We start from the raw sequence: 12961 nt of genomic DNA, 5'->3' as shown, positions 1-12961 counted from the left end.
GCCTAAATAGTAATGTTACTTTTTTTTGTTCTATCAATTGCTTTGCACTATAATTCTACTTTGAATATAACACTTAGGTGAATAAAGTAGATTTATATTTATATTTTGATTGATTTAATGTAAGTAAAATATACAAATCTGAAAAAAGAGACCACTTAAAAATGATGAGTTTCTTTGATTTTACCAAATTGAAAACTTTTGGAATATAATCAAGAGGAAGATGGATGATCACAATCCATCAAACCAAACTGAACTGCTTGCATTTTTGCACTAGGAGTACCAAAGTTATCCAAAAGCAGTGTGTAAGACTGGTGGAGGAGAACATGATGCCAAGATGCATGATTTTACTTGTTATTTAAAATCAGGGTATTGAAATCAAATATTGATTTTTTTAAACTCTTAAAACTTTATGAATATGAACTTGTGTTCTTTGCATTATTTGAGGTCTGAAAGCTCTACATCTTTTTGTTATTTTAGCCATTTCTCATTTTCTGAAAATAAAAATGCTCTAAATGAAAATATTTTTATATGGAATTTGGAAGAAATGTTGTTTGTAGTTTATAGAATAAAACAATGTTTGTATTACTCAAGCATAAACCTGTAAATAGCTAAATCAGATAAACTGATTCAGAAACTGAGGTGGTCTTTTATTTTTTTCCAGAGTTGTAGATTTAAAATACTCCTAGAAATTTTGACAAACAAACAAAATGCAGTCAATCATAATCAGTGTTGGGAGTAACGGCGTTAAAATAAACGGCGTTACTAACGCCGTTACTTTTTTCAGTAACGAGTAATCTAACTAATTACTCTGACTGTAACTATAACGCCGTTACCATTTTCGACACTCCGTTACTGCACGTTACTTTAGCAGCTGAATGAACTTTTTTTAACTTTGCGCATACAGACCAAGAGCCCTATCATACACACCGCACAAGGCGTGTAGCGTGGCGCTTTGCCACCCGTCAACAGTCTATTTTTAGGCCTTGCACGCGTCCTTAAAATAGCGTTGGACTTTGGAATATATTAACACCGATGGGCGTGGTGGTCTGGAAATGATGTGTGTTGAGGTACATTTCTGGCGTGTTTTTATCTTGGCGGCGGAAAAAAGCTTAGCGCGATTGCTCACCCTGCGCTCCAAAATACTCCATACCATCACATCTTTACCACATAAAAATAAACCACACCCAGAGCCTTCAGCAATCAACTATGAAAAATATATATACATAAAAATCTGCACTGTAACTATAAATTATTATTAGTTATATTTATTTCTGTCAGTTATAAGGATTTATATTTATGTTTAGTACACAGACTAAATAACTGTAACTAGGCATTCTGCTGTTTAAAAATTTCAACAGATGTTTATTCTCACTCAAATGCTGGAGTTTTGAAATGGAAAATTAAAAGAGAAAATAACTTTGACTGAACATAAATTTATTTTAGTTAACTTTGCTATTATTTAACTGAATTTCACTTTTATATCTGAAAAACAAAGCACATTGTCAATCTGGCGCGTGGTGCTGCCCGTCAATTATATAAAACTTAAAACATTTGAAATACACAGAAATATAACGCTATATGTTAGCATTCGTTTCTTATCACCAGGGCAAATTTATTAAAATATTAAATATATTAATTCATTAATTAAAATCTCGTCCAGCGCTCTGAAATGTCAGGCACGCAAAGTGGTGCTTGGCGCAGCGGCGCGGCATTGCGCGCAGAATAACCTCTGTCTTCTAAATAAAAGTTTTTATAATAAGATCTGACAAGTATACTAAAATTAATGTTATTAAACTTACTAAAGCCAACAAATGTACTGTTAATTAATAAAGAGAAATCAGGCAAAATGCGCTGCGCCTCTCTCTCTCTCTCTCTCTTTCGCAGCGCGAGCTGAATTCAGCGCGAGGCTATAAATAATTTACAACTCAGTTCAGTTAAATAAAAATAAGTAAGGACCTGTAAGTTAATCAAATATTGTCAAATATAAAGGATAGGTTGAGGTTTTGGTGAGCTGTTTTCATGATTTGAAACTGAAACTAACCGAAACTTTTATTATTCTGCGCAAAAAGCCTGTGATTGTTTTAAATGAGTTTTTTAATGGATTTAAATGAGTTTTTTTAACGGATTGTTGTTTTTGTCCATTCTTTTGTTTTGTTTATATATACATTTATTTCTTTGAGTGTGGTTTGGTTTGTTTAATTTTTATCCCCAGACGTGTATTTGTTTTTTCCGTTTTTTTTTTTCAGTATTACATGTCTTAGTAATTTTCTTTGGTCCTGTGGAGTTTTTCGTTTCTTTTTTTTTTTTAGTCGTTAGACTATATTTTTGTCAACATTTTGGGTTTATTTTTGTTTGTTATTTTTCTAATAATAATAGTAATTACATCATTTATTTTCTTTATTTATTCTTTCTTTATTTATTTTTACGGGGCGAAGTAACGCAATAGTTACTTTTACTGGTAACTAGTTACTTTTATAGTGGAGTAACTCCGTTAGTAACTCAGTTACTTTTTTGGATAAGTAACTAGTAACTATAACTAATTACTTTTTCAAAGTAACGTGCCCAACACTGATCATAATATATGAACTATAACTAAGTTTATCTAAGGTAGTCTGAGGGGAATGACTACACACTGATGGTAACCATAAACTAACAGACTAATTTCAGTTATTAGCAGTTGATTCAGCTATTTTAATTTCAAACAAATTGGGGGTTTACAGTGCACAAATAGGCTTAAAAATTCTCAAAACCTTCATAAACACTGTCAGACAATGTAAGCATGACCGATTCATGGTTCATAACTTTCTATAAAGCAGCTTTTAGAGATTTTGGTTTCCGCCACCACCAGTGTAAACAGTTCTGAATCAGAGGGCTCCTTAAACTTCTCTCACATTGTTTCTTTCGCAATTCACTCTGAATGACTTCAGTTGTTTACGTCTTCACCATTTAATTATACACACATTATGACAAATCGGTGGAATCCCCCATTCAGTATTACCAGATTAAAGTGACCCAGAGGTTCCCAGCTGTTCCAGGCTATATAAGGATGACCAGGTGTGCGGCCTTGAGAGGTCTTCTGTGGCTTAAATGGATGGGCTAATATTATATAAATAAAGTCTGAGTGGAAATGATGAAAAAAAGACCCCTAAAACCTACAGTGAACTAACACTAAAAAAACGACTTCACCTCCAGCTGGGAAGGAGACCTGGAATACGGCCCGTGTGCAGGTCAAATGTCAAGAGGCTTAGAAAAACAGTACTGCGGTTTATCTTGTCAAATAGAGATTAAGCTTGAATTACAGTCTTAATCAGTAAGCAAATGATATCTGAGGCAGCTCGGCCGGTGTTTACTTTGGGCAGGTTTAGTCAGCATGTTTAGATGTGAGTCAGGCCTCCAGGGTTTACAGATGCAGAAGTTGTTGGACTTCAACTTGACGGTCGCAAACAGTTTAGAAAAGCTGGAGTAGGAGTAGGCTGGACATCTTTCAGCAGCTCCGGTGCACCAAAGCCAAAATGGTGCTTTTTTATGTACATTATTCATTAAAAAATACCTAGATAGCATGAAGAATCGTCCCAAGCTCAGCTGATGTATGGCAGCATCGGCTAAGACTTGGCATCCATCATGTAGAACTGGGACAAATGTGATTTACACTTGACAACTTGAGAGTTTCCAAGGGCAACTTAGGCCAATTCCCATATTACACTTAGCTATCAAGTTGTTGCCACATGTAGCATGGTTTGATTGTCGTATTACACTCTGCAACCGGGGTGATGGCAAAAGCAGTGTGGGCCAAATCCCAATATTACACTCTGTAAATGGAGTGTTGGTACCTAAAGCGTGGGCCAATTTCCAAATTATACTCAGCAACCAGGTTGTTGGCACATGTGGCATGGTCTGATTGTCATATTATGCTCAGCAATTGGGGCGATGGCAAAAGTATACGTAACATTCCAATATTATACTCTGCAAATGTGGTGTTGGCACCGGCTTCTAGGGCCAATTTCCATATTATATTCAGCAACCAGGATGTTGGTACATGTGGCATGGTCTGATTGTCGTATCATATTGGCAACCAGCTTGTTGGCACATGCGGCATGGTCTGATTGTTGTATTAAACTCAGCAACCAGGTTGTTGGTACATGTGGCATGGTCTGATTGTTGTATTAAACTCAGCAACCAGGTTGTTGGTACATGTGGCATGGTCTGATTGTTGTATTATACTTGGCAACCAGGATGTTGGTACATGAGGCAAGGTTTAATTGCTGTATTTAACTCAGCAACCGGGTTGATAGCAAAAGCAGCATGGGTCAAATCCCACATTATACTCAGCAACCAGGTTGTTGGCACATGCGGCATGGTCTGCTTGTCGTATTATACTCAGCCACCGGGGTATTGTCACAAATGGCACAGTCCGATTCCCATATTAAACTCAGCAACCGGGGTATTGTGTCACAAATGGCACAGTCCAACTGTAATGAGGTGACTCAAAATGGCAGTGGGTCATCTTCAGTGACAGTCTACAGTCTTTTCACTTGGTGGAGACGACCAGCAAATCCATGAGAATTTTCAAGCTGCATGGGCTGCATTAAGAACCTCTACAACCCCAGAGATGCAGAGACACCTGGAATGTTGCGATATATACATGCATTCATTACATATGCATTACATAATAAATATATCCACCAAGAGTTGTCTATTCTAAATCAGTCTAAATTTGCAAATATTTATTGTTCCTTGTAACTTTCCCAATCCGATTAGTGTATTATGACAAGACAATTTAGGGATTTAGAACTATAGGAAGCTTCTACTCAATGGTTCCTCCCCATTCTGTGGAGCATCAGTGGTGAAAGGACATTGTGAAGATGAAGAATCCCACTTTCTCTCTCTGGTCTCCAGACTCTGGATCTGGAGGGCTGAATCGTTTGATTTTTTTTTTTCTTTAAACCGCAGCGTCATGTGGGTTCATGAAGAGTTGAAGATTTTCGAACTGAGTGCGCTCAAGTCCTAGTTTTACCTCTCGCTCGCCTCAAGTGTGCCGAGTGTGTTTTCTCTGGCCTGTTGAGGGACGCTTGCGGTCCACGCTGCCTTTCTCCTCAGGGTTTCTTTAACTGGTGGCACAGAGGAGCCTTTTTTCACATCATCAGAAGAGACCTAAAGCTTTAACAGGTTGAAAAACAGCCAGAAGAGTCAATAGCCTCCCTCACACGCAGCGAATAGCAATCTTTAAACACCCCGTTTTACAGTCGACTGAGGGAGTCCACACTGTCCCAGCACATTCCTTTCAATTCAGCGTCTGTACTTCACAAGCACGACTGAGTGAGCTCTCACTCACTTCACCCCATGCTTTACAATGGAGCACAGTCTGGATCTTCTGATGGAGTGCTGCCCCCTACCTGTCAATACAGTTAGTACAGCCGAAATGATCCATGTACATGTAAAAACAGAAATCTCATGTAAAAACAGAAAAAATAGGGTTATAATTTGGTTATGGTATTGGGACAACTCATTTACTGTTTACTCCAAAACCAAGGGTATTTAAAAAAATATCCTGGTTTTGTTGGAGTAACTCTGACAGTCTCAACATGGTCTTATTGTTGTATTATACTCAGTAACCTGGGTATTGTCACAAATGGCAAGCCCCAAATCCCATATTACACTCAGCATCTGGGGTAATATGGGCTGCATTAAGAACCTCTACAACTCCAGTGATGCAGAGATGTCTGGCAAGTTGCCATATACACGCATTTATTACATATGCAGAAAAGATTAAGAAGGACACATTTACAACCAGAAAAGAACAAGAAACAAATAGGGTTTTAATTTGCATATGTAAAGATTCAAGATTCAAAAAGTATTTGGACATCTCATTCATTATTTTTCTCTTCCAAAATCAAGGGTATTAAAAAAATTATCCTGCATTTGTTGAAGTAACTCTGTCAGTCTTAACATGGCCTGAAACTCGGCAACCAGGGTACGGTGTCACAAATGGCACGGATCGACTGTAATCCGGTGACTTAGGGTTACAGTCTACAGTCTGTTGTCTTGGTGGAGATGACCAATAAACCCGTGAGAATTTTCAAGCTGTATGGGCTGCATTAAGAACCTCTACAACTCCAGAGATGCAGAGATGTCTGGCATGTTGTGATTTACACACAAAAATTACATATGCATTTCCTACCTGTCATCATAGTTAATACAACACGAAAGATCAGGAAGGACACTTATAAAACCAGAAAAATCAATCAAAAGTAATGTACAGAAAAAAGTACAGTTTTATTTTGCATATGTAAAGATTCATGATTCATAAAGTTTTAGGACATGTCATTCACTCTTTCTTCTAAAATCAAGTGTATAAAACACATTATACTGCGTTTGTTGGAGTATCTCTGAAAGTCTCAACATGGTCTGATTGTCGAATTATACTCGGCAACCGGGGTATTGTTACAAACAGCATGCTCTGACTGTAATAGGCAGAATACTCAGAAAGGCAGTGGGTCATCTTCAATGACTGTCTACAGTCTACAGTCTTTTGTCTTTGTGGAGACAACCAATAAATCCATAAGAATTTTTAAGCTGCATGGGCTGCATTAAGAACCTCTTCAACTCCAAAGATGCAGAGATGTCTGGCACGCATTTATTACATATGCATTTCCTAGCAGTCATCACAGTAAATACAGCACAAAAGATCAGAAAGAACACTTTTCAATGCAGGGGATCTTCTTACCCCTCTATTTAGACTTGGTGCCAATAGGTTCATATAATACTCCATATAATCTACTGCAGAGAGCCATATTCCTATGACAATGCTTCTAAGTCAACAGGTAATCAGAAAAAGCTGTGTTTATGTGCATTTGCACAGCTGTGTTAGCAAATGTGCAACCTAAAATACTAAATTAATTTATTTGGACACATAGTGCACATAAAATCATTAAAAAAACTCCATGCTAAATATTGTATGCTTGAGTAATCTGTGCCATGTTTTATGAATAAGATATATGCTTAATACTACCTCCAGGAACTCCTTTCTTCAAGACGCTGAGAAAACTATTCCAAGTGACTCTCCCTCACGAATACACTGAGATTAAAATACCAAGAGTGTGCATATCTGTGATACTCAGACAAATCATACCAAACATATACTGGTTTGGTAGCTTTCATGTCTTCAATATTAAATGTACAACGTTAAAAAACAAAACATAAAAAGAAATCAATCAATTTGAATAAGAAGAGATGCATCCAGACTTTTGACTAGTACTGTATATATAATTCAGTTTTTCAATGTTCAAAACTTTGATATCTGTCTTCAAAGGCATGAAATCAATGGTTTCCACAATATTTTAGCATTTGTGTACCAGAAAGGTGTGTAAAACCATTCTAATGTGTTTATTCTGTGTAATGTCTCAGGTTGCATTTCATTTATAGAACACTAGAAAGCTGTAAATAAAAGTATTACATGTTCAGAACAGTATTTTTAAATCACAGGGACAGACAGAAGCTCATAAAGTATAAAGAATTAAGTTGTAACAAAATTACCACACAATTTATTACAATTAAAAACTGAAAATGTATTTATTGTACACAGAATTCTTAAACCACTAAAAAAGCGTTTTTCAAATAATAATTAATATAATAGACTGGCATGCCAAAAGTCATGGGATAGCAGTATACAAAATTATCTTGTTTGCAAATTGAGTATGGCTCGGGAATGCATACACCTGTATAAGTTGCATGGTGTTATCTTGTGAGTGGGATTGAACACTGAAGCAAGGCCTGACACTAGGTGTCAGATGAATGAGACTTTCCAGTTCTGAAGTTGACAGAGCACAGTGAGCGCAGTGGGTGGTTATGATCGTGACCGGCGGCCTCTGGCTTGAGTTGTCCATGCAGACAGAAAAACGACACATGGCAGAAATCACATCCACATCACAGGTCAGTGCAGCATTCTGTAGTTTCTTTGGGACATGGCAAAAGTCATGGGACACCAATACTAGTTCCTGTCTCATGACTGTTAGCATATCAGTGTATTTAATAGTATGTATACTGTTTATGATACATCTCGTTCCAAAATAATAATGAGAATAAAATAGTTTCACAAAATAGGTGTTAAATGCATTTTTTGGAACAGTAGATACCGTATTTTTTGCACTATAATACGCACTTAAACCCCTTTAATTTTCACAAAAATTGACAGTGCATCTTATAAACTGGTGTGTCTTATGCATACATTTTACCAGTCCCCTTATGTACAGCATTATAAGGGTGAGTTTTCAGTGAAGTTTCTTCAGCACTAAGGCTGTGTGCAACATTCAGGGTTCCTCAGTATAGCGTTATCAGGAGGTATTTATGTCCCGCTAGCGGTGTGGTTAGCGGCTAATGCTAATGCTGCTGCACCCAGCCTTAGTGCTGGACAAACCTCACTGAAAACTGTCACTTAATAATGCTCATCATAATCCGGTGCATTTTATGTATAAAAATAGACCAGAAATTAGACGTTCATTGATAGTGCGCCTTATAGTCCAAAAAATATGGTACAATATAGGCACTTCATGCAAAAACTTGTATCTCGAAATTGGCAACTCAACAAAACTTTTAAACTTTCTACAGAAGTAAAAATTTTTTTAAATTCAAAATAACTTTGGAGTGTTTCTATTGGTCCAAATTTTACCAGATTAAAGGTATATACAAAAGTGAAAGAGCCAAAATGGAGATACAAGGTTTTTACATGACAGCGACAAAATATTTCACATACTTTAAGCAAAAATAATAATAATAAAAAAATAGTAAAAACAAACAAATCAGACATATAGTCTATTAGTGAGAAAAAAATGATCAAACAAACATTAGTAAAGTGATGCTGTGCCGATTTTTGGAATATGCTACTCTTTTGAAACAATACTGCAGCGACAGCGAGGTGCAGAATCAGGCACTCTGTGTGCTCCACTTGACCTTTGTGTCGATCAATAAATATGTAGGGCTTAAATATCGTGTAACAAATGCACTCAAAAACCAATATTATATAGAAAAAATGTAAAAAGCTTCATCGATCAGAGTCGCGTTCAGCGGAAATGTCATTCACTTATGAGCCATCGTGAGCACGTCCTTCATCCATGAGTAGACGAGAGTGTGTCTGTCAGAAGCTGGACTTGCATCAATCAACCAGCCATGGAAATGTCAATGGCATGTTTTAGACCTAGGTCTAGTATTAAAGCTACATTTTTATAATCTCCTATATTTCCCATCTCTCCCAAGCAGTCAGCCTCAGATCAGAGTCATCAAAATCTTAATCAAAATCTAAAGATTTCTCAGAGGTCTTGAATAATTTGATGGATTTTCTGCATGAAGAGCCACCAGACTTCAGTAAAAGGAATAGCGGTTGGGCGAAAAAACAAAACAAAAACAAACTTCAACACAAAAACGCAATCAAAAATAACTTTATCCATGATCTTTCAGTGTGTTTTAGGGATGCATCAAATGTCTTACAACCAAAAATGATTAAAAATACCAAATAATTTATACCTAACAATGTATGGCCAGGGCTTAGAGATCAGAGCAGGGAGTGAGGGAGAGAGCCAACAGGAAGAGTCGGTTTAAAACGGCAGGTTTAAGTTAATTTTTATGCTTTACTTAAATACATTAAATTAAATAAAGCAATAATATTTTTTCTATTTAAATGTCACTTACATGTGACGAGTAGCACTACTGAGGTACACTTATGATTAGAATAACACTACTGAGTTACATCTATGATTAGAATAGCCCTACTGAGGTACATTTACGTCTGTAATAACACTGCTTATGGAAATTTGGAAATTCAGAAATGGAAATCTGTGTGGTTTTAAAGTTGTACAGTTTCACTTATATAGCTTCAGTTTCAATGAAAAAAAAATATTTTGGTGCATCTCTGAAAAGTCGTATCATGATAAAATAAAATGATAAAAATATGATCAATTGTACAGCTATAACTCAGCTATGACCCAGACTGAGACCACTTCCTTTGTTTACGCCAAACTATTCCTTAGACCTTGATGATGAACAACTAGCATTAAGAGACTAACGCCACCTCTGAACGCTTGTGTTTGTGATGGCTACTTTGGGTTGTTTGATGATATATTTTGCTCAAAATATTGCAATGCACAAAGCATTATGGGCGACATGCCAGAGTTCAAAACAGGACAAATTGTTGGTGCACGTCTTGCAAGTCTTTGTGATGTATCAAGAGCCACGGTATCCAGGGTAATGTCAGCATACCACCAAGAAGGACAAACCACATCCAACAGGATTAACTGTGGACGCAAGAGGAAGCTGTCTGAAAGGGATGTTCGGGTGCTAACCCGGATTGTATCCAAAAATTATGGGATTATGGATTATGGAGACTCAAGGTTCTCCGCTGCTTCTTGTGGTTCTGTCTATGTTTTTTTTTTTTTTTTATTCATGCATTCACTGGATCGTTTAAGGCCATGCTGGAGTGCAGCATCTGGTTGTGCATTCGGTCCAGTATGCGGTGGATGCTGGCGAAGCTGGGCCGGTCGTTGGGGTGGCGGCTCCAGCACAGGCGCATCAGGTTGTAGAGTTCCAGTGGGCAGTTTTCAGGGCAGGCCAGAACGTGGCCATCCCTGACGTAGTAGATGACCTCCTCGTGGGCCATGCCATAGTAGGGTTGCATGCCGTGGGAGAAAATCTCCCACAGTACCACTCCGTACGCCCAGACGTCCGACTCGCTGGTGTAGCGGTTGTAGAAGATGGACTCTGGAGGCATCCACCGTATGGGGATGGCGTCGTTTTCGCTGGCCTTGTAGTAGTCAGCAGCGTAGATGTTCCGCGACAGCCCAAAATCAGCAATCTTCACCACAAGGTCTTCGCCCACCAGGCAGTTGCGTGTAGCCAAGTCCCGGTGGACGAACTTCCGCTCGGACAGGTAGGCCATGCCTGCTGCCACCTGCTTGGACATGGAGAGCTTCTCTAAGCAGCTAAGAGGCGTGGGATCTGATTCGGAGGCGAAACTCTGGTCCGTCAGGCTTCCCTGACTCAGGCTACGCTGCTGAGCCGGAGAACGCCTCCTCAGAAACTCGTTCAGATCCCCGTGGGCCATGTACTCGAACATCAGACACATGGGTTTCCCAACAGCACACACCCCTAAAGGAGAAACAGCATGGGTGTGAATCTATGATCTCATATTATTATTACCATGCAGACCAAGAGTCTATAACACTTTAAATCAAGTCATGAGCTAGTAGTAGTATGTAAACTTGAGATATCTGAAATATATTGATATTTACAAAAATTATCTGGTTCCAGGTGTGATTTTTTTATATTACCCACACATAAAAAAGAGGAACAAATGCCTGACAAAAATTATTTGCCTACAATTTTGGCCCATTTTTGGATTTTTGTGCAAAATTATGTCAAATGTGCCTTTTTTTTCTCCTTACAATAAACATGCGTAGTTGCAATAATTAAAATTGTAAGGGCGCCAACACCTTTGGGCCAGGGCTGTATGTAAGAATAATTAAAATATGTAATTCATGTATTCAATTAAACAATAAAAATACTTATTTACGTAAAGTAGATAACAATTAATAAAATAATAATAAAATCATACATGAAATAAACATGTTTAAAAACATGCTTGAGCAATTCATTCTGGATGTGATATGTGTTTAATAAACAGTTGGTTATACAATAAAGAATTATATAATTTACATAAGGCTTATAGAATTTCTGATTTACTCAAACTTTAAAAGAATAAAAGAATAAATCATTGTTTGTAATTGTCTCTTGTTTGTTACCAGGATTAAATAAAAAACTAAAATTCTATTGTAATTTGGAACTAGAAGTTAATTTGATTCCTCAGGAAATTATTAAGCATGTGTCAAATAATGCCATTTCTATCCTTTTTAAAAAAAGAAAAAATTATTGAAAAATTGCTTTATTATATATATATATATATATATATATATATATATATATATATATATATATATATATATCTACCCACCCAGAAAGAGCAAGGTCAATTGGGCTGTCCCAGGGCTCTGGCAGCTGATGGCAAGCTGCATGACTGGGATTCAAACCAGATTCAAATTTCCCAATCAAAGTGGCAACGCCTTAGTTCTCCAGACTACTCAGAGCCGAAAATGTATCTAAATAATCACAGAATTTTATTTTTGGCCCAAACCTGTCTGCACTTTAAATATCAAATTTATGACTTTCAGTTCTTACTTCTATTAAAAGCAATACAGTACAGTAGTATCTGCACTTCCAGACCAGTACACCATGATGTTTAGGAAACACAGCTCTACCAAAAATCCCCCCTAAGAGTCTAAAAGAAGCTAACAGCTAATGCTAAAGGCATGAGGTAGGAAGCATTATTGCAGGCTGCTGTAGATCCGGCTGCTGTTCTCAGCAGGACTCGGGGTCAGAGCTGAAATCAACATGTAGATCTATTTTAGAGTTTTTCTGTTGTCGTACCCTTGAGAGAAGGATACACCAGGAACAGCAGGCCATTTTAAGAAACACAGCTGTGTGCTTTAAAAAGCTGATAAATAACACAATTATGATGCTTGAAATGAATTTAGAGCACGTAATTATGACAAATCAATTTAGTCGATTAAGCATGGAATGCGTTTCTATTTATGCATGGAATGCGTTTTTAGAAATGGCTAAAATAATAAAAAAGAAGCAGAGCTTTCAGACCTTAAATAATGATTTAATTCATAAAGATTTAAGAGTTCAGAATCAATATTTGGTGGAATAACCCTGATTTTTAATCACAGTTTTAGTTTTCATGCATCTTGGCATGTTCTCCTCCACCAGTCTTACACACTGCTTTTGGATAACTTTATGCCTGCACTCCTGGTGCAAAAATTCAAGCAGTTCAGCTTGGTTTGAAGACTTGTGATCATCCAGGTTTTTAATTTGGTAAAGTCAAAGAAACTCATAATTTTTAACTGGTCCCTTTTTT

The 12961-nt window shown here is 37.2% G+C and overlaps 2 protein-coding genes across 6 annotated transcripts in view; one reads left to right on the top strand and one right to left on the bottom strand.

Moving 5' to 3' along the window:
* Positions 1–12961, top strand: part of LOC103045667 (ephrin type-A receptor 5) — a 382833-nt gene that overhangs the window by 284305 nt on the left and 85567 nt on the right. The gene's annotated exons all lie outside the window — the stretch shown is intronic.
* musk (muscle, skeletal, receptor tyrosine kinase) overlaps positions 6697–12961 on the bottom strand; it is a 43803-nt gene continuing 37538 nt past the window's right edge. For all 5 annotated transcript variants that reach the window (XM_022681245.2, XM_049468475.1, XM_022681246.2 and 2 more), the window contains one exon: positions 6697–11133. In XM_022681245.2, coding sequence (XP_022536966.2) covers positions 10430–11133 — 704 coding nt within the window. In that variant the 3' untranslated portion in view covers positions 6697–10429. The remainder of the gene's footprint in view (positions 11134–12961) is intronic.

This window comes from Astyanax mexicanus, chromosome 20 (genome assembly GCF_023375975.1).
Source record: "Astyanax mexicanus isolate ESR-SI-001 chromosome 20, AstMex3_surface, whole genome shotgun sequence".
Lineage (NCBI taxonomy): Eukaryota > Metazoa > Chordata > Actinopteri > Characiformes > Acestrorhamphidae > Astyanax > Astyanax mexicanus.
Note: the sequence above shows the minus strand (reverse complement) of the source record. Positions and strands in the feature narration are given on the sequence as shown.